At 46.8% G+C, this 19,721-nt stretch overlaps 1 protein-coding gene across 3 annotated transcripts in view; it reads right to left on the reverse strand.

Annotated features, from left to right (window-relative positions):
- abca4b (ATP-binding cassette, sub-family A (ABC1), member 4b) overlaps window positions 1-19,721 on the reverse strand; it is a 155,438-nt gene that overhangs the window by 80,644 nt on the left and 55,073 nt on the right. For all 3 annotated transcript variants that reach the window (XM_080195254.1, XM_080195255.1, XM_080195253.1), the window contains exons 12-14: window positions 17,108-17,305; window positions 13,191-13,396; window positions 266-442 (exon numbers count right to left, since the gene is read on the reverse strand). In XM_080195254.1, coding sequence (XP_080051380.1) covers window positions 266-442; window positions 13,191-13,396; window positions 17,108-17,305 — 581 coding nt within the window. The remainder of the gene's footprint in view (window positions 1-265; window positions 443-13,190; window positions 13,397-17,107; window positions 17,306-19,721) is intronic.

The following is a 19,721-nucleotide window of genomic DNA, read 5'->3' on the forward strand; positions in this document are numbered from 1 at the left end:
AAGGACATTAAGCACCCTAAGTTTAGATTAGTGGGTCAATGTTTTTTTTTAAAAATAAGACTGGTCGGCGCAACATTGTGGGCCGAAGGGCCTGTTCCGCGCTGTAATGTTCTATGTTCTATGTTCTAAGAGGGACCCCTAATGGAATCCATTGGCAAACTCGACAGGCTTTGTTGGTGATTCTCTGATTCAGTCATTTGCAACATTTTGAAATTATAACAACTAAAAAAAACTCAGAAAAAATATCAAATACAACTTTACTCACATGTCATCCACAAAACAGGGATATGGCATCTGCTGGACATAGATCCCTGATGGCACATCAGTGTTGGTCTGAGTCCTGATAATTCCATGTTCAATCATGTCTTGCAAGTAAGCAAAACCTCCCCAGATATATCGCATGTCCTCCATTGGGTCAGCTCTTGGGCCTGGGTCCCAGTACCTGGAGCAGAAACACTTATTGAATCCACAGAACCTATAGAATAATAGGACCACTGTGCTAAGGAAAAACATCACAGGTCCTGTGGCAGCAGGAATGGAACCAACACACTACCATTAAAAACCCACTTCCTCATCATAGATCCCACAGCCCACCCGCCCAGCGTCAATCTGCTGCACCAACATTGGGCACCCCTCGACAAGTGTCCGCACTGACCAAGGCCTTCAAGCAGCAAATCGGCACAAGTGGGGCTTTGCAGGGAATCCGAACTAAAGCTGTGGTGCATCCCAGTCAATGAATCACATCATTGAAGACAATCGCCCCCAACAAAATTCAGCAGAGGCTCACAGAGCTCCATTTAGCCACCGCGGAAGCTATTGCCTAGTGATCATTGCGCACACTAGAAGAAAATTGGGACTAATAATGGAATAAATAGGAGGTCACGGGGGTTGGGGGGGGAGCAGGTTCAAACTAATGAAAGACAAATTAAAGACCAGCCGTTCTTCTTTGTACAGCGACTGATCAATGCGTGGAATATATTTCAAAAGAGGGGTAATGAAATAAATCCAAGTGCACAGTCAGGTTTAGGTGCGGACAATTCTTCTGGAATTGTTGGTAAACTAAAATACGCTAAATAGTCTTTCAAATGTATCTTGTGATCTGCTACAGGATTATTATTTAATTGGGAGCTTTGGGTGATCTTAGCCACAAGAATGTCAATTCACTAGATTGATTCCAGAGACATTGTTTGCTGGAGCAGACGAGGAAGGAGCATCAGAGAGAAAGCTAAGACTTTACCTGTTAAAAACCTGTTTAAAATAAGTTTAAAGCACTTTGTTCTTTGTAGAACTGTTTAAAGCATTTACTTATTGTATTTACTGCTTTAAGAATTGTGAGGGAGTGATTATCAGGCAGTTGTGGCCCATCAGCTTTAAATCAGCGCCAAGTTTAAAAGGAGGCCTGGTGTAGATAGCGGGCAGCGGAGTGAGAGGGAAGCAGAGTGAGCTATTAGGGCTTAATATCAAAAAGGGCTGGAAGGTAAAAAGGCCAGGTGGAAAGAACAAGGAAAAAAAAAAATTTTTTTTTCAAAACTACTACAGCAAAAAACAAGGAAAAAATTTTTCCCACAACAAATTATATTGAATAATGGAGGGACATGTGATGTGCGGTTCCTGTATGATGTGGGAACTGGTGGACCCCAGGGTCCTTCCCAGAGACCATGTCTGCAGTAAGTGCAGGTTGCTGGAGGAGCTCCAGCTCAAGGTGGATGAGCTGGCCTCAGAGCTACAGACACTGAGGCTCATCAGGGGGAGAGAGGGTGTCATTGTCAATGGGGTGCAAGTGACATCCACCCCCTCTAGACTGTCTAAATCTAAGGGTCAGGAACAAAAGGGGGCTGCTGGGAGGAGGAAGGGGGGTGAGGAGCGGAGGCCTCAGCCTCTTAATCTGCATAACAGGTTTGAGGTTCTTGCTTCCACTCTGGAAGAGGACGAGGCAGGTGAGGTTGGTGAGCAAACTGCACACGGTACAGTGATGCAGCAGGACATAGGCAAAGAGAAGGGGAAAAGGAACGTCGTAGTGATTGGGGATAGTGGGGTGAAGGGTATTGACACTGTCCTTTGTCACAATGACAAAGTGCACAGAAGGGTGTGTTGTCTGCCTGGTGCTCGGGTACAGGATGTCGCAGCTGGGCTGCAGAGGAATCTGGAGTGGGAGGGTGAGAACCCAGTTGTGGTGGTACATGTGGGTGCCAGCGACGTAGGCAAAGTGCGGACTGAGGATCTGGGGAGGGAGTATGAGAAGCTGGGAATGGAATTAAAAAGTAGAACCGACAAGGTGGTCTTCTCTGGGCTACTGCCTGAACCGAGTGCAGACGGGCGTAGGGTTGACAGGATAAAGGAAGTGAATGGGTGGCTCAGAGATTGGTGTGGGAGGAATGGGTTCGAATTTATGGGGCATTGGCACCAGTATTGGGGTAGGTGGGACTTGTTCGGGCGGGATGGGGTTGGTCTGAATCGTGCTGGGACCAGAGTGCTGGCGAATCGAGTAAAGAGGACTGTAGACAGGGCTTTAAACTAATTAGGGGGGGGGAGGGTGCGAGGGTAGGTGATGTTAGGAGGTCTACAGTTAAGGATAGGGTACAGGTAAGGGAAGAGGCTGAGGATGTCCCAAGTGGTGGCGTTACGGCAAATAGGGTCCAGAAGAAGGCTGGGATGAAAGCGCTTTATCTGAATGCACGAAGCATTCGGAATAAAGTGGATGAGCTGGTGGCGCAGATCGACACAAATGGATACGATCTGGTGGCCATTACAGAGACGTGGCTGCAAGGTGACAGGGACTGGGAGATGAATGTACAGGGCTATCAAGTGTTTAGGAAGGATAGGCAGGAGGAAAGAGGGGGTGGCGTAGCTCTGCTGATTAAGGACAGCATCAAGGTGGTAGCAAGGGATGATATCGGAGCCAAAGAGCAGAAAGTGGAATCGTTGTGGGTGGAGATTAGGAACAGCAAAGGGAGGAAGACGCTGGTGGGTGTCGTCTATAGGCCCCCGAATAATGATCTGGAGGTGGGGCGGGCTGTTAACGCGCAAATAAGTGCGGCGTGCAGGAATGGGACGGCAGTAGTTATGGGGGATTTCAATCTGCATATTGATTGGTCGACCCATGTTGGACGAGGTGGGCTCGAGGAGGAGTTCTTGGAATGCTGCCGGGATAGTTTCCTGGAACTGTGTGTGTTGGAGCCGACGAGGGAGCGAGCTATCTTGGATCTGGTGCTATGTAATGAGGCGGGTAGAATTAGGGACCTTGAGGTGAAGGATCCTCTTGGAGAGAGTGATCATTGTATGGTGGAGTTTCTGTTGCAGATGGAGGAGGAGAAAGTGGGTTCCCGGACACGTGTCCTTTGTTTGAATAGAGGGGAGTATGGTAGGATGAGAGAAGAATTGGCGAATGTGGACTGGGGGAGCGCGTTGGAAGGTAGGTCTGCTGAGGAGCAGTGGAGGATCTTTAAGGAGATCTTTCTTGGTGCTCAGCAGAAATTTATTCCGATGGTTAAAAAGGACAGTAGGAAGAGAGGTAATAAGCCGTGGATAACGAAGGAGGTGAAGGAAAGTGTTAAATTAAAAGCGGAGGAATTTAGAGTAGCTAAGAGCAGTGGGCGAGAAGAGGATTGGGAGAGGTTTAAATGTCAACAAAGATTGACAAAAAAGTTGATAAAGGAGGGTAGAAGAAGCTATGAAGCTGGGCTAGCGCTTAATATAAAAAAGGATAGCAAGAGTTTTTATAAATATATAAAAAGGAAGAGGCTGGCTAGGGTGAACGTTGGTCCCTTAGCGGATGAGAAAGGGGACCTAGTGGTAGGGGATGGGGATATGGCTAAGGTCTTGAATAACTTTTTTGTTTCTGTCTTCACGGAGGAGGACGTGAATAATTTGCCGGGTGTTAGCGATGGAAAGGTGGTAGGACTGGAGGGTCTTAATGACATTACTGTTACTAGAGAGGTGGTGCGCAACAGACTGGAGGGGCTGATTGTGGACAAGTCCCCAGGACCGGATGGAATGCATCCGAGGGTTCTGAAAGAAATGGCGGAGGTGATAGTGGATGCCTTGGTGGTTATTTTCCAGACGTCGCTGGATTCCGGGGAAGTGCCGGAGGATTGGAAAACGGCTAATGTTACGCCGTTGTTTAAGAAGGGTGCCAGGCAAAAGGCGGGGAATTACAGGCCGGTTAGTTTAACGTCTGTGGTAGGTAAAATGTTAGAATCCGTCATTAAGGAGGAAATTGCGAGGCATCTTGAAGGGAATTGCTTGATAGGGCAGACGCAACACGGTTTCATTAAAGGGAAGTCGTGTCTGACAAATTTACTGGAGTTCTATGAGGATGTGTCTAGGGCGGTGGATAGAGGAGAGCCGGTGGATGTGGTCTTTCTGGATTTTCAGAAGGCGTTTGATAAGGTACCTCACAAGAGGTTACTGCAGAAGGTCAGAGGACATGGAGTTGGGGGTAGGGTGTTAGCGTGGATAGAGGATTGGTTGTCAAATAGGAGGCAGAGAGTGGGGGTCAATGGGTGCTATTCGGATTGGCGGTTGGTGACTAGTGGGGTGCCCCAGGGGTCGGTGCTGGGGCCTCAGCTATTTACCATTTATATAGATGATCTGGAGGAGGGAACCGAGTGTAGGGTGTCGAAATTTGCTGATGACACCAAGATTGGGGGAAAGGCAAATTGTGCGGAGGGTGTGGAGAGTCTGCAGAAGGATCTAGATAGGCTGGGCGAATGGGCCAGGAAATGGCAAATGGAATTTAATGTTGGCAAGTGTGAGGTGGTCCACTTTGGTAGGAAGAATGGTAGGAAGGACTATTACTTACGTGGCGAAAAACTGCAGCAGGCGACGGTGCAGAGGGACCTCGGGGTCCTTGTGCATGAGTCGCAAAAGCCCAGCCTGCAGGTGCAGCAGGTGGTCAGGAAGGCGAATGGGATGCTGGCCTTCATAGCGAGGGGGATTGAATATAAAAGTAGGGAGGTCTTGCTGCAGCTGTATAGGGCATTGGTGAGGCCGCAGCTGGAGTACTGTGTGCAGTTTTGGGCGCCGCACCTGCGCAAGGATATTTTGGCCTTGGAGGGAGTGCAGAGGAGGTTTACTAGGCTGATACCGGAGTTGAGGGGGTTGAGCTATGAGGAGAGGCTGAATAAACTAGGCTTGTACTCGTTAGAGTTTAGAAGAATGAGGGGAGATCTCATTGAGACGTATAAGATGATGAATGGGATGGATAGGATAGAGGTGGAAAGACTCTTCCCGCTCAAAAAAGACAGTAGGACTAGGGGGCACAGCCTCAAGATAAAGGGGGGGCGGTTCAGAACGGAGTTGAGGAGGAACTTCTTCACTCAAAGGGTGGTGAATCTCTGGAATTCTCTGCCCGTTGAAGTGGTGGAGGCTGCCTCGCTAAATATTTTTAAGAAGCGGGTTGATGGGTTTTTGATAAGAGAAGGGATTAAGGGTTATGGGGAGAGGGCGGGAAAGTGGAACTGAGCCACGACAGATCAGCCATGATCTTATTGAATGGCGGGGCAGGCTCGAAGGGCCAGATGGCCTACTCCTGCTCCTATTTCTTATGTTCTTATGTTCTTATGAGATTGTAGGGGCGAAGGGCCTGTTTCCTGTGCTGTACGAGGGGTTTGTCAGATGGAGAGAGACAGTTTAGGTCTATACCCTCTGGAATTTCGAAGAATGAGGGGAGTTCAAATTGAGGTATACAAGATGATAAAAGATATGGATAAAGTAGACGTGGAGCGGATGCTTCCTCTTGTGGGACATTCTAGGACGAGAGGTCATAGTCTTAGGACAAGGAGTAGCAAATTTAAAACAGAGTTGAGGAAAAACTACTTCTCGCAAAGGGTTATGAATCTGTGGAATTTGCTACCCCAAAGGATGGTTGGACAGTGATTAAATTTAAGGAGGAGTTGGACAGATTTTTAATTGGTAATGGGTTGAAGGGTTACGAGGAGAAGGCAGGAAATGGGGATGAGGAGCATATCAGCCATGATTTAATGGCAGAGTGAACTCGATGGGCCGAATGGCCTACTTCTGCTCCTATATCTCATGAATTTATGAATGATTCAAGTAGTTTGTGATTTTCATTCCTGAGACTGAAATATTACTGGCCTTTCATTCATTTAAAGGAAACATTATCTGACCTGAACCCTTCATTATAACATCATGCTGCAAAACTGAACGTGTAGACATCAATATTACACAAGCCTGCAGTGGATTTACAGAGGGTTATACCTTAAACAAACAAAACATTACTATTCTGATTAGTTTTCATTATCACTCGTTATTGAACAATAAACCTACGTTTACACCTTATTACCTTTAGTGAAGAATAAGGGACATACATTATTCTGGGCTTTCATTCCTGGATTGGGTTTTTACTCCCTCCCCCCCAGCAGCAGGTTTAGAGGTTGGGCGGGGGGGGGGGTCTAAAATCAAGCAGGTGGCCTTTCTGTCGCCCTCACCCTGTCTGAAATTTTGTGAGGGGTTGAGTTTGAGGGACAGGTGTCAGGAGGCCCTTCCACCCTTGGTCGTATTGAGGCCTTCACTTAGGGGCCTCATTCTGCCCTCTATTTTACTCACAGTGGACAGAGGCCGACACCATACAAATCACCCGGCAGCTTTAACTGGAAATGAAGCAGCAGGGGAAACCTCCTTTTACAGCTCCCTGGGTCCAATGGAGGCACTTCCCAGAGTCACCCTCAGCATTACCCCATTCCAACCTCTAACCTCCTCCTGGACTCATGAATCTGGCCCCCTACCGCCCGTCCCTCACCGAGAACCCCCCGCCTTCCCCTCCCCCACCCCTCCAACACCAGATTTACCTGGGCTCCTGAGCATTGTGGGACTGTCTGCTGTGCCAGCAATACAGAAAGAAATCCCACAATATCAGTTTAAAGTCCAAACAAGTTTATTTGTAGCAAAAGCCACAAGCTTTCGGGACAACCTCTCCCTTCATCAGGGACCCAGCTACCTGATGAAGGGACAGGCTGTCCCGAAAGCTTGCGGCTTTTGCTACAAATAAACTTGTTTGGACTTTAAACTGGTGTTGTGGGATTTCTTTCTGTTTTACCCTAGTCCAACGCCGGCATCTCCACATCATGCCAGCAATAGCCACCGCTCTCTGCTGGCACTATTGAGATGGCAGAGTTATCAGACACCCGACCAGCTGGTAGCTCTCGAAGGCAGGACTTCTCCCAAAAAAGGGGCAGAACTCTTGCCTTGAAGAAATTGACATTACTCCAGCATTATAGAAACTCTACAGGGCAGAAGAAGGCCATTCAGCCCATTGAGTCAGCACAAAAAACAATCCCACCTAGTTCCTATCCCCATAATCCCACATATTTACCCTGCTGATCCCTCTAACCTATGCATCCTGGGACACTAAGGGGCAATTTAGCATGGCCAATGCACCTAACCCACACATCTTTGGACTGCGGGAGGAAACCAGAGCACCCGGAGGAAACCCATGCAGACACGGGGAGAACATGCAAACTCCACACAGACAGTGACCCAAGCTGGGAATAAGAACATAAGAACATAAGAACATAAGAAATAGGAGCAGGAGTAGGCCATCTGGCCCTTCGAGCCTGCCCCGCCATTCAATAAGATCATGGCTGATCTGTCGTGGCTCAGTTCCACTTTCCCGCCCTCTCCCCATAACCCTTAATCCCCTCTCTTATCAAAAACCCATCAACCCGCTTCTTAAAAATATTTAGCGAGGCAGCCTCCACCACTTCAACGGGCAGAGAATTCCAGAGATTCACCACCCTTTGAGTGAAGAAGTTCCTCCTCAACTCCGTTCTGAACCGCCCCCCCTTTATCTTGAGGCTGTGCCCCCTAGTCCTACTGTCTTTTTTGAGCGGGAAGAGTCTTTCCACCTCTATCCTATCCATCCCATTCATCATCTTATACGTCTCAATGAGATCTCCCCTCATTCTTCTAAACTCTAACGAGTACAAGCCTAGTTTATTCAGCCTCTCCTCATAGCTCAACCCCCTCAACTCCGGTATCAGCCTAGTAAACCTCCTCTGCACTCCCTCCAAGGCCAAAATATCCTTGCGCAGGTGCGGCGCCCAAAACTGCACACAGTACTCCAGCTGCGGCCTCACCAGTGCCCTATACAGCTGCAGCAAGACCTCCCTACTTTTATATTCAATCCCCCTCGCTATGAAGGCCAGCATCCCATTCGCCTTCCTGACCACCTGCTGCACCTGCAGGCTGGGTTTTTGCGACTCATGCACAAGGACCCCGAGGTCCCTCTGCACCGTCGCCTGCTGCAGTTTTTCGCCACGTAAGTAATAGTCCTTCCTACCATTCTTCCTACCAAAGTGGACCACCTCACACTTGCCAACATTAAATTCCATTTGCCATTTCCTGGCCCATTCGCCCAGCCTATCTAGATCCTTCTGCAGACTCTCCACACCCTCCGCACAATTTGCCTTTCCCCCAATCTTGGTGTCATCAGCAAATTTCGACACCCTACACTCGGTTCCCTCCTCCAGATCATCTATATAAATGGTAAATAGCTGAGGCCCCAGCACCGACCCCTGGGGCACCCCACTAGTCACCAACCGCCAATCTGAATAGCACCCATTGACCCCCACTCTCTGCCTCCTATTTGACAACCAATCCTCTATCCACGCTAACACCCTACCCCCAACTCCATGTCCTCTGCCTTCTGCAGTAACCTCTTGTGAGGTACCTTATCAAACGCCTTCTGAAAATCCAGAAAGACCACATCCACCGGCTCTCCTCTATCCACCGCCCTAGACACATCCTCATAGAACTCCAGTAAATTTGTCAGACACGACTTCCCTTTAATGAAACCGTGTTGCGTCTGCCCTATCAAGCAATTCCCTTCAAGATGCCTCGCAATTTCCTCCTTAATGACGGATTCTAACATTTTACCTACCACAGACGTTAAACTAACCGGCCTGTAATTCCCCGCCTTTTGCCTGGCACCCTTCTTAAACAACGGCGTAACATTAGCCGTTTTCCAATCCTCCGGCACTTCCCCGGAATCCAGCGACGTCTGGAAAATAACCACCAAGGCATCCACTATCACCTCCGCCATTTCTTTCAGAACCCTCGGATGCATTCCATCCGGTCCTGGGGACTTGTCCACAATCAGCCCCTCCAGTCTGTTGCGCACCACCTCTCTAGTAACAGTAATGTCATTAAGACCCTCCAGTCCTACCACCTTTCCATCGCTAACACCCGGCAAATTATTCACGTCCTCCTCCGTGAAGACAGAAACAAAAAAGTTATTCAAGACCTTAGCCATATCCCCATCCCCTACCACTAGGTCCCCTTTCTCATCCTCTAAGGGACCAACGTTCACCCTAGCCAGCCTCTTCCTTTTTATATATTTATAAAAACTCTTGCTATCCTTTTTTATATTAAGCGCTAGCCCAGCTTCATAGCTTCTTCTACCCTCCTTTATCAACTTTTTTGTCAATCTTTGTTGACATTTAAACCTCTCCCAATCCTCTTCTCGCCCACTGCTCTTAGCTACTCTAAATTCCTCCGCTTTTAATTTAACACTTTCCTTCACCTCCTTCGTTATCCACGGCTTATTACCTCTCTTCCTACTGTCCTTTTTAACCATCGGAATAAATTTCTGCTGAGCACCAAGAAAGATCTCCTTAAAGATCCTCCACTGCTCCTCAGCAGACCTACCTTCCAACGCGCTCCCCCAGTCCACATTCGCCAATTCTTCTCTCATCCTACCATACTCCCCTCTATTCAAACAAAGGACACGTGTCCGGGAACCCACTTTCTCCTCCTCCATCTGCAACAGAAACTCCACCATACAATGATCACTCTCTCCAAGAGGATCCTTCACCTCAAGGTCCCTAATTCTACCCGCCTCATTACATAGCACCAGATCCAAGATAGCTCGCTCCCTCGTCGGCTCCAACACACACTGTTCCAGGAAACTATCCCGGCAGCATTCCAAGAACTCCTCCTCGAGCCCACCTCGTCCAACATGGGTCGACCAATCAATATGCAGATTGAAATCCCCCATAACTACTGCCGTCCCATTCCTGCACGCCGCACTTATTTGCGCGTTAACAGCCCGCCCCACCTCCAGATCATTATTCGGGGGCCTATAGACGACACCCACCAGCGTCTTCCTCCCTTTGCTGTTCCTAATCTCCACCCACAACGATTCCACTTTCTGCTCGAACACACGTTGTGCTAATCACTGTGCCACCGTGCTGCCCAGCTCTGCAGATGGCTGTTGGGATGGTGGACAGACTCCTCCGCAATATTTTAGCTGGGGTGGGGTTGGAAGGAACCACAGTGCCTTGTAAAATCCCCTTCGGTATTTCTGTCAGCTGAGCCATCAACCGCCAAGACTTCTACCCCATTCTCACCAACGGTCAACAGCCTCCACAGAGGGGAAATAAAACAGGACAGTGACTTTGTGAGAGAGTAGACACACACATCCTACAAATTTGCTGAATAGATAGGTCGTAAGAACACTTTTAAAGATGGTGTCAGGAGTAGAGGGATGGATATACTGAAGAATGTCAAAGAGTTTTGTGGGGATGTCTAATGACTGCGCCAACACAGAAAGCAAGGGAATTCGCAATGAACGAGAGGATATTGAGAAGGTTTCAGGAAGTGAGAAACTTTGGGGTGTGTGGCCACAGGTCCTTGAAAATAGCCGGTCAAGTGGATAAGAAAGCGTACGGAGCGCTTTCCCTCATTGGGCGGGGTATTGAATACTAAATCAGGGATATATTGCTGGAACGATATAAAACGCCAGTCAGGCCACACCGGAATTTTGTACACAGTTCAGATCACTACATTTCAGGAAGAGCGTGCAGAGGAGGTTTACAAGAACATTGCTGGGTGTGAAAATTGCAGCGGTGAGGAGAGATTGGATAGCCTGGGGTTGTTTTCCTTAGAACAGAGGAGGATAAGGGGTGACCCAATTGAAGTGTACAAAATTATGAGAGGCCTAGACAAGGTAGGCAGGCCGAGACAGGAAAAGACTTGTTTCCCTTAGCTGAGGGGTTAATTACTGCGGACCACAGATTTAGGATGATCGGTGGAAGGATTAGAGGGGTCATGAGGGAACACTTTGACCCGGATAGTGATGAACATCTGGAATTCACTGTGTAAATTGATGGTTGAGGCTGAAATGTTCAACTCATTTAGAATGTACCTGGATCTTTATCTGAGCTGCTGGAACCTGCAAGACTAGGGAACAGGTGCTGGAAAGTGGGATTAAAAATGAATAGCTAGTTTCTTTTTCTTCTTTTATGGCCAGCACAGACACGATGGGCTGAAGGGCCTCTTTCTGCAGTGTTCCATTTCTATGGTTACATGACTGTAGGACACGGGTTAGTTTAGGGCCAGAGGAGGTTGCAGAAACAGAATGAGTGTGGAGGAATTTGCGGCTGGACTGAGCAGATGAACGAACAAGGCCAGCTGGGAGTGTGTGAGGAGCAGTATATAAAGGAGGAGGAAGTGATGGCCAATTCCAAAGATGTTGACAATCCTTTGGCACATCCCTCAGGTCATTATCCTTCACACCTGAACCTAGATAGTATTGTCAGACCCGGCACCCACATAGAATCATAGAATCTACAGTGCAGAAGGAGGCCATTTGGCCCATTGAGCCTGCACAGACAACAATACCACCCAGTCCTATCCCTGCAACCTCACATATTTACCCTCCTAATCCCCCTGACACTAAGGGGCAATTTATCAAGGCCAATCAACCTAACCCGCACATGGGACACCAGGTCTTAGCCAGTTGCTGTCCATAGTAAATAGCCCACACAAATGTATTTTACAATAGAGCTCACTGCAATCAGGAGTGGTTGCCCTCGCTCACATTTCCCTCTTTATCTCTGAAAATGTGGGGCAATTCCACTGTTCAACTATTATCAGGTAACTTAGTACAGGCCAGACATCAATCTTGAAGACCTTCCAAATCTGAATGGCCCAAGTCCACACTATGTAGTGTCATTGAACCATCACAACAACTGTAGCATAAGCTTTCTGACCAAGCTACTGCTCTGATTTAATCACAGCGGCCCTATAATAATAGCATAAATCCCACTTTTGGCACTGGTGCATTCTCACGCTAGTGAAAAGATCAGATTATGCAGTTCAACATTATTTTTGTATTATTGTTCATTCGAGAGAGCAAGCCATCCTGTGTTCTCTTCTGCATGGAGTTGGCAGTGGAACTGGGCTGGAGGCTGTTGGAATGGAGATTCTATTGGTGAGAGAGGTGCAAGTGAGTGGCATGTTTCATTACACAGGAAAATAGAACACTACAGGGTAGATTTTGATCTTCAGTGAAATGGAACGAAAATCACATTAGTTCTTTAAAGGCTGGGCGATCCACTCTACAAGATTATTGCCCAGTCAATGAAGATACAAATCTGTTACGTTCGGCCATGCGGAACGGTTGATAAGGTGAAACAAAATGTCAAGAAACAAAAAGGAATGATAAAGAAATAGCTCCACCAAAACTGAGCGGGATCAGCAGTCGGTGGGGACCATTCAGCTTGCTGTGCTTTGAGTTACCATGTGAAACAATCATACATTGTATGTGTTACAGTTCGAGGAGAGAATGAATTGAGTTCCAATGTCTTGAGCTGTTGCCATTTCACTTCCTGTCCCTGCCAATGGACAAGATTTTCATTGTACCATTTGGCCCGTTATAAAACACCAGCTCAGCAAAGGCTTTGCTTCTTTTTGAAAGTCAGATGCTAAAACTATGCAGAGCACAGGGGATGGGGTACACAACTTTCACCTCAACCAAAGAAAGCGGCCTCATCTGGAAGAAGCTACTGTTCCTAATCTTTAGTTCAAAGCTTTACAGGGTTGGAGCAGTTTGCGGGTTGGGGTTTGCGGTTATCATAGAATCCCTACAGTGGAACGATTCGGCCCATCGAGCATGCAGGCGACAATAATCCTACCCAGGCCCTATCCCCGTAACACCACGTATTTACCCTGTTAATACCCCTGCCGCTAAGGAGCACAGCCAATCAACCTAACCTGCACATCTTTGGACTGTGGGAGGAAACCGGAGCACCCGGAGGAAACCCACGCAGACACTCAGAGAACATGCAAACGCCACACAGACAGTGAACCAAGTGGGAATCTTGCTAAGAGTCTGCAGTTGTTGGCGTGTTTCAGTGACTGAGTCTCCTAATCTTGTCGGTGAAACTGACCTGTCTTTTATTTTATTTGTCCTCTCCACTGCATCGATGTCCATTCGGATTTTGTACTTCACATGAGGGGGCAGCTTGCTCGACCAGGGATACAAGTCCATAAACACAATCCCAGCCCAAAACTTGTTCTCCTCCAACAGATAAAGGGATCGGTGGGTGAGCTGCCCCTCATCTGAAAGGCCTTCAAATTTATCCAGGTTTAAACACTGCAAACAACAAAAGAGGTTATGACCCGAAAGGTACGGTTTAGCAAATAACAGAGTGAGAAGATAGTTGCTAACAGTGCCCGACGTATTTACTTAAAATGCAAACCAGTAATTAACCTTCTTAACCCCGAGTGCTGTCCTTAAGTTATCAGGCTACTTGTCTCTCATCCAAAAACAAAACTTGCATTCATTTCACATTTTTAACATAATAAAATGTCTCAAAGTGCTTCACAGGAGTGTAATAAAACAAAATATACCACCAAGCCATATATTTTCCTCCCACATTCTGAAAGATGTGCTGGTTAGGTACATTGACCCAAACAGGTGCCGGACTGTGGTGACTCAGGGAATTTCATGGTAACTTCACTGCAGTGTTAATGTAAGCCTTACTTGTAACTAATAAACAAACTTTACTTTACTTATATGAGGGGCAGAGGACCAAAAGCCTGGACTAGGAGGTCGGTTTTAAGGACCGACTCAAAGGAGGAATGTGAAGTAAAGAGGCAGACACCACTGGATTTCTTCACCCATCTTTGAAAGTTTAAGTTTATTTATTAGTGTCACATGTAGACTTACACTAACACTGCAATGAAGTTACTGTGAAAAGTCCCCTAGTCTCCACATTCCGGCGCCTGTTCGGGGTACAATGAAGGAAAATTTAGCATGGCCGATCCACCTAACCAGCACGTCTTTCGGACTGTGGGAGGAAACCGGAGCACCCGGAGGAAACCTATGCAGTCACAGGAAGAACGTGCAGATTCCATATGGACAATGACACAAAGTTAGGAATTGAACTCGGGTCCGTGGCGTTGTGAGTCAGCAGTGCTAATCTCTGTACCACTGTGCCATTCTAATCTTATCCACTTTTTCGATAAAATGGCAAATCCTCTCTGGAAAACTATTTTAAATTGAACTTTGATTGCAGAACAAAGGGACTCAAGTTTCAAAGTGAAAAATAAATGGTTGACATCAAAAAATTCCTCTTATAAAAGTGATCAACATGTGGCACAGTGGCACAGTGGTTAGAACTGCATGGCACAGTGGCACAGAGGTTAACACTGCATGGCACGGTGGCACAGTGGTTAGGACTGCATGGCACACTGGCACAGAGGTTAACACTGCATGGCACTGTGGCACAGTGGTTAGCACTGATGCCTCCCAGTGCCAGGGACCCAGGTTCAACGTGGAGTCTGCACGTTCTCCCCATGTCTGTGTGGGTTTCCTCCAGGTGCTCTGGTTTCCTCCCACAATCCAAAGATGTGCGGGTTAGGTTGATTGGCCATGCTAAATTGCCTCATTGTGTCAGGGGGATTAGCAGGGTAAATACACAGGATTACAGGGATAGGGTCTGGGTGGAACATTGTTGGTGCAGGCTCGAGGGGCTGAATGGCCTCTTTCTGCATTAAAGGGATTCTATGAAATGGAGTTTCATGTTTGGAGAGAAGAGTGGACATCTTGGAACCTTATCAGAAACAGCTGGATTGTAGATAGACAACAACTGTAGAATGTTACAGATCTGTGAACGAATGTGATCAGAATGGTTTTTCTGATTTATATCCATTTCATGATCTTTGAAAAGATAAATTAAACTGGGGCTTCTCCAGGTACATTTTCCAAAAGTAAAAGCATTGGAAAGAAAATGAATAATTCTCCTGACAAGGAGAGTAAGTAGGCGCCAGAATAATACAGGTAGATTTCACTAAGGATTGCAACCTAGAGCTTGTTTTTCTGAATGAGTTACTGGGAAACATTAACCCTCAATTACTTCGCCTCAAAGCCTTGATAAGACTTCTAATCCTCTATGTCAAACTGTTGTAACAATGTCAAGACACCTTATCAACTGACTGGATGATCACTGAAGTAGATGTGGTTGCCAGGGAATTAAATTCTTACGTAAACACATGGTGAAATTCTCCTGTTTCAAACTGGCACCAAAACAATGTGATGGCACAGTTAATTTGATTTTATTAACCATTAAAGAGGAGACTATCAAAAGCTGAGGCCACCAACACTAACGTTAGAATAGAATCCTACAGTGCAGAAACAGGCCCATCGAGTCTGCATCGACCACAATTCCACCTAGGCCCTATCCTCACACATTTACCCGCTAATCCCTCTAGTTTACACATCCCAGAACACTAAGGGGTAATTTTAACATGGTCAATCAACCTAACCCACACATCTTTGGACTGTGGGAGGAAACCGGAGCACCCGGAGGAAACCCACGCAGACACGAGGAGAATGTGCAAACTCCACACAGACAGTGAGCCAAGCCGGGAATCGAACCCAGGTCCCTGGAGCTGTGAAGCAGCAGTGCTAACCACTGTGCGACCGTGTGGCCCTAAACGTTGGAGCCAATGGAATGGGAACGCAGCATTCCACTAAACCTCCAGCTTCTCAGCCAAGGGGTGTCGGTCCTCAACTCAGATAAGCACCTCTCGAATCGGAATGAAAAAAAACAACAACTTGCATTTAGGAAGGACCCCGTGACTTCATAAAATATCCCGAGGCACTTCACGGGACCGTAATCAGATAAAAAACAATATTCGAGTTAAAGAAGGTGACATTTGGACAGGTGGCTCATGCTTAGTCAAAGTGGCGGGTTTCAAGTCACATCTTAAAGAAGGCGAAAGAAATAGTGAGACAAAGAGTTTAGTGAAGGAATTTCAAAGCTTAGGGGCCAGGAGGTTAATGGCATAGCTGCCAAACTGAGGTATTCACGAGGGATTTTCTGAGGGATGTCAGGTTGGAAGAGATTACAGAGATGGGAAGGGGGAAAGGCCCTGGATGGATTTAACATGAGCTTGAGAACCTTAAAATTGAGCCAATGATGGACTGGCTTCCAATGTAAGCAGCAAGTGCAAAAGTGATGGGTAAAGGGGACACAGTGCGAGTTAGGATAAGGGAGTTTACGAGGATGAGCTTGCACATGGAAGACAAAAGATGAACAGTCAGGCAGGACAGAAGGACACGCAGGGGGATGGGAGCACTGCGACCTCCAAGTCGCACACCATCCTGACTTGGAAAATGTGATTGTTCCTTCATTGTCTTTGGGTCAAATTCATTGAACTTCCTCCCTGTTACACCTGTGGGAAAACCCTTCCCATGGCTAGCAGGAATTCACAACACCTTCTCGAAGAGATGGGTGATCAATAGGATTAGAGCACAAATATAGGGGATTCCTGCGATAATGATGTGGAGATGCCGGTGTTGGACTGGGGTAAACACAGTAAGAAGTCTCACAACACCAGGTTAAAGTTTATTTGATAGTAAACCCACAAGCTTTTGGAAATGCTGTTCCTTCGTCAGCCACCTAATGAAGGAACAGCGGTTCCGAAAGCTTGTGGGTTTACTATCAAATAAACTGGTTGGACCTTAACCCCTGGTGCTGTGAGACTTCTTACTACAATTGACCATGGCATTGGTATCCAGAATTGCTGGAGACAGTTTCTCATATTTACAAAATAATATACTAACATTGGGGGCAGTTCCCGAAATATTTACAAGGCTCATTCGAGAGACGAAGGCATTGTAGCCAGCGATGCCCACAGGCAATGAACGCATTAAAAAAAGATGCATATTGTACAAAGCTGCTCCATTTGTCAAAATGAACCTCTACTGGCTGTATCCAGCAAAAACAGGTGCAGCTAAAACAATAATGAATCTTGGCCACACAATCCTGTTTCCAGCCAAATTCTGCCATTTTCTTACCTCCATGTAATTATTGAATAGGCTTATGAGCTGGTCTGTTGCATTAAAAATATTTTGCCAGGAAAAGCTCGGCATGTGTTCTGCACGTTCGAAGGACTGTCTGTTGTATAGGAAGTTGAGGATGTCGTCTGCGGTCAAATCGATGTCCTCCAGTTGTCTGTTAATGAAATATGATACTGTGGGATTTTTTATCGAATCCTGTGTGAAATAAAGAGAGCAGTCAGTGTTACCAAAAACATTTATTTTTTAAAAGATTGTGCTGGGAATGTTGTGCCTGTGAAGGTTCACATTGTTCCTGAGAACATTTTCCGTTTTGGACTACATTCAACAATTCCCAGCTTAAAACCATAGAATCCCTGCAGTGCGGGAGGCTATCCGGCCCATCGAGTCTGCACCGATCGCAGTCCCACCCCGGACTCTATTCCGGCAACCCTCAAAATTAACTCTGCTAATGCCCCTGACACTAAGGAGCAATTTAGCATGGCCAATCAACCTAACCCACACATTTTTGGACCATGGGAGGAAACTGGAACACCCGAAGAAAACCACGCAGACAGAATCACAGAATACTATACTGCATAAGAGGCCCTTTGGCCCATCCAGTCTGCACCGACACATGAAATGCCCTGACCTGCTCACCTAATCCCACTTGCCAGCACTTGGCCCATAGCCCTGAATGTTATGGCGTGCCAAGTACTCATCCAGGTACTTTTTAATGGATGTGAGGCATCCCGCCTCCACCACTCTCCCAGGCAGCGCATTCCAGATCGTCACCTCCCTCTGGGTAAAAAAGTTTTCCCTCAAATCCCCCCAAAACCTCCCACCCCTCACTTTTAACTTGTGTCTCCTCGTACCTGACCCTTCAACTAAAGGGAACGGCTGCTCCCTATCCATCCTGTCCATGTCCTTCACAATCATGGACACCTCAGTCTTTTCGGCTCCAACAAAAACAACCCAAGCCTATCCAATCTCACTTCATAACTTAAATGTTCCATCCCAGGCAGCATCCTGGTAAATCTCCTCTGCACCTTCTCCAGTGCATTCATGTCCTACCTATAATGTGGTGACTAGAGCTGGACACAGTACTCCAGCTGTGGCCTCACCAAAGTTCTATACACCTCCATCATGACCTCTTTGCTTTTTGTAATCTATACCCCTGACTGGTAAAGGCGAGTGTGCCATACATCCATTTCACCACCTTATTAACCTGCCTTTCCACCTTCAGAGATCTATGGACAAACATGCCAAGATCTCTTTGTTCTTCGGAACTTCCCAGTGTAAGTCCTTTCATAGTATATGTCAAATTGTTCCTTCCAAAGTGCATCACCTCACACTTTTCAGGATTAAATTCCATCTGCCACTTATCTGCCCATTTGACCATCTTGTCTATATCTTCCTGTAACCCAAGACACTCACCCTCACTGTTAACCACACAGCCAATCTTAGTGTCATCGGCAAACTTACTACCCTCCTCATAGTCATCTATGCCATTTATATAAATGACGAACAATAGGGGGCCCAGCATGAATCCCTGTGATACGCCACTGGTCACTGGCCTCCAGTCATGAAAGCAGCTGTCCATCACCACCCTCTGTCTCCTTCTGCTAAGCCAATTATGAATCAATCTTGTCAGATCATTCTGTATCCCATGTGCATTAGCCTTCTTAATAAGTCTCCCATGTGGGACTTTGTCAAATGCTTTGCTGAAATCCATGTAAACTATATCAACTGCACTACCCTCATCCACACACTTGCTCAAAAAATTCAATCAGATTTGTTAGGCAAGACCTCCCGCTGACAAAACCACGCTGACTATCTCTGATCAAACCTTCCCACTCCAAATGGAGATCAATTCTCTCCTTCAGAATCTTCTCTAGTAGTTTCCCAACCACGAGACTCTCTCGTGTGTAGTTCCCTAGCTTGTCTCTACAAACTTTTTTAAATAGTGGGACCACATTACCTGTTCTCCTCTAGTGCTTCCCCAGTAGCCAGGGGGGAAATTAAAATTTTGGGTCAGAGCCCCTGCAATTTCCTCCCTTGCCTCCCACAACAACAGACAAGAAGAGGAAGTGCAAACTCCGCACTGACAGTGACCCAAGGCCAGAATTGAACCTGGGTCCCTGGCACTGCAAGGCAGCAATGCTAACCATTGTGCCACCGTGCCACCCTTAGGTATAGGATGATTAGGAGGAGTTCAAAGCACTCTACCTACTGGATCTCAAACAGGCATCGTAGCCACAGGATCAGGAGAGCACCCCTTACGGTAATCGTTCAACAATTTCCACATATCATACCAACTATCCTATGGCTGAGAGTGTCAGTTGATGCCAAATTATGCTGTGGGCACACACTCTCTGGGAAGAAAGTTAAGGTTGCCCAGACGCTTTTAATGTGGCGCCCTTATAACATTGTAATTAAACCTCGAACACAAACCCACATTCATGCAGGCTATCCATTAAGGAGTATAACACTTGTTAGGGATTTTAGAAGTTTTGCATTCTATATAGCCATCTTATGTTATATTTATCATTTTATGGGATGTGGGCATTGCTGGCTGGGTCAGCATTTATTGCTCATCCCTAACTGCCCTACATTTCAGAATCAACCGAATTGC

The sequence above is a fragment of the Carcharhinus amblyrhynchos genome, chromosome 9 (genome assembly GCF_965287045.1).
Source record: "Carcharhinus amblyrhynchos chromosome 9, sCarAmb.v2.hapA, whole genome shotgun sequence".
Lineage (NCBI taxonomy): Eukaryota > Metazoa > Chordata > Chondrichthyes > Carcharhiniformes > Carcharhinidae > Carcharhinus > Carcharhinus amblyrhynchos.